The sequence below is a fragment of the Diaphorina citri genome, unplaced genomic scaffold (assembly GCF_000475195.1).
Source record: "Diaphorina citri unplaced genomic scaffold, Diaci psyllid genome assembly version 1.1 scaffold2921, whole genome shotgun sequence".
NCBI lineage: Eukaryota > Metazoa > Arthropoda > Insecta > Hemiptera > Psyllidae > Diaphorina > Diaphorina citri.
Genome location: NW_007380334.1, coordinates 20,734 through 22,993, shown reverse-complemented (window position 1 = coordinate 22,993; position 2,260 = coordinate 20,734). Strand labels below are relative to the sequence as shown.

Here is a 2,260-nt window from a genome sequence, read left to right as displayed (position 1 = left end):
GAATCGTCAATGTCAAGGGGGATCCTAGTGTGAGAAAAACAAAAAACAAAATACTCACGCCAAAATAAAATAAAATTCTTTCTTTTCTTCCGTGTTAGAGGATTGAAATACATTTTTCTGTCATAGTAAAAGTGTATGTGAGCGACTCCTATAACCCCGGCCTTTTACACGATCTTATATATTTCCAATCCCGCGCGTTAAATCTTTTCCTTCTAAAAAAAAAATTTCTCCAACGAAACTCTGGTTTCTTCCCTTGACTATTTCACACGTCTTCGACACCCTCCTATCTTTATAATGGTTTCTTTACCTATCCTCTTTCCTTTGTGGTCTTCACGTATTTTCTATATTCTAGTAAATTCACCTGGGTGCGCTCAGCCTCGTGACCTCGTGATTTTTTTTTCTTTCTTTCTTTCTTTATTCTTGCTTTTCTCATTTTTCTTTTTTCTTTCTAATTTAATTATTTCACCATTTTTTGATACTTTTTTGGTACCTATATTTTTTTCTTCTTTGGAAATATTGAATCCGAATTTATACCCAGATATTTTTTTATCTTCACAAAAAATCATTTTTCCTATTTTCCTCAAGTATTTTTCTTTTTCTCTCTCTCTCTCTCTTTTGTTTTATGAAATTTTTCACAAACGCTAGCTGAAGAAGCAGTGACCAGGCTGGGAATCGAACCCAGGCCCATTAGAAGCTAGTCTTGTACTTCTTAATCTCGACCATGATGTAGTGGATATTATCCAGCTGGTTGCGTACATTGGGGGACAGGAGGTCTTGGAAGCGATGATAGTATTGAACCAGATGGGTGAAGGCTAGCTGCAGAAGTGTGGATCCGGTGACCAGGCTAGGAAATGAGGATAGAACCTCGGCGTTGATGTTCTCCAGGGATTTCTTCCAGCGCTCGTTGAAACTCTTGACGATACTCTCGAATTTACCTGTGGAAACAAGGATAAAGCAAATTAGGAGTTATGAATACAGTGTGTATTTTTCTTCGGATTATCTCATATCTCAAGTCCAATTTATACCCAGTTAACAGAGAGTTTTTGCACTGCTTAACTTGCATGACCAAGACGTAAGTTGACCAAAACATGTTTCAAAGGGGCATTCAAGGATTTTTTGGAGGTGTTGAGCCAGACAGTCGTGGCCAGTGAGCAACCTAAAATGAGCGACAGTAGCTTTTCTCGGAAGATTTGGTAAAATATTGGGGGTTTCAATCAAAGGCTGCCATTTTTTCTCCTTCTTCCGATTTTATCCATTTATGAAATGGAATTAAAACTGGGGCCATATTTAACACTAGCTGAATTCCGTCGCTTCGCTCCGGAATCCCGCTAGTTCATCCCGAGGCATGGGCAAACTTGTAGAAAATAATAAAAAATACGGTCGCGCTGCGCGCTCCCTATTAGATGCATAGTTATCAAACTAAAAACATAAACGAAACTCAAAATGTTGGTCGAGAGCAGACAGCAGAACATTTCTCTCCCGCAGTCTCTGCACTCTGTATTTCTTATGGAGATTTTAGCGATCAAAAATTGATCATATCTCAGGATCGGTTTATATTTTCGCAAATTCCTTTCTTATTGCACACCTAGACCATAAAAGGAATATTCCTACCGAATTTCAGCACTATATCAGCCGTTCCTAAACTTTTTTTTCTCTACGCGGCCCCTTAAACTATGAACCCTCCGCGGCCCCTTTACTGCATTTTATGTTATCCCCAATAACTTACCCCCAGCCAGATTTTCTATAAAAGCATTAAATCCAAATCAGCGGTTCCCAAACTTTTTTTTTTCTATGCGGTCCCTTTACTGTATTTGAAGTGATCCCCAATAACTTACTTCTAGTAGTATGAGCGTATTGTTGAGTACAGCTGCGAACATGTCCATGGCATGGTTCCCCTGTACTTTGAAGTATTCACATATGAACTGATATTCTCGACAGGCGTTGTCTACCAAAGCGTATTGCTCTGATCGAAACAAGGCCTCGTAAGGATACTGTAGAGATAGAAGAAGATAATGTAGTTATTAGTTAGTTACATAGAATCAATTTACAATAATAGAGGTATATACCTAATGAAATACAAGTGCTTTTTTTCTACCTTGTGACCGCTAGGTCGCGGATTCTATCCTAAACAGATAAGATTCGTTCTTGGAACGGCTGGCTTTCTCTTATCCTGTCCTCCTTCTCTCTACGCTTTCGGGACGATAAGGCCTTAGCAGTTACAGATCCCTCTATCAAACCTCTGAAAAAAAAAAAAAAAAAA

At 38.7% G+C, this 2,260-nt stretch overlaps 1 protein-coding gene across 1 annotated transcript in view; it reads right to left on the bottom strand.

Moving 5' to 3' along the window:
• Positions 1-687: 687 nt before the first annotated feature.
• LOC103519747 (vacuolar protein sorting-associated protein 52 homolog) overlaps positions 688-2,260 on the bottom strand; it is a gene marked incomplete at its 5' end in the record, with an annotated part of 21,938 nt that continues 20,365 nt past the window's right edge. The window contains 2 exons of the mRNA XM_026831131.1: positions 688-935; positions 1,832-1,991. Coding sequence (XP_026686932.1) covers positions 688-935; positions 1,832-1,991 — 408 coding nt within the window. The remainder of the gene's footprint in view (positions 936-1,831; positions 1,992-2,260) is intronic.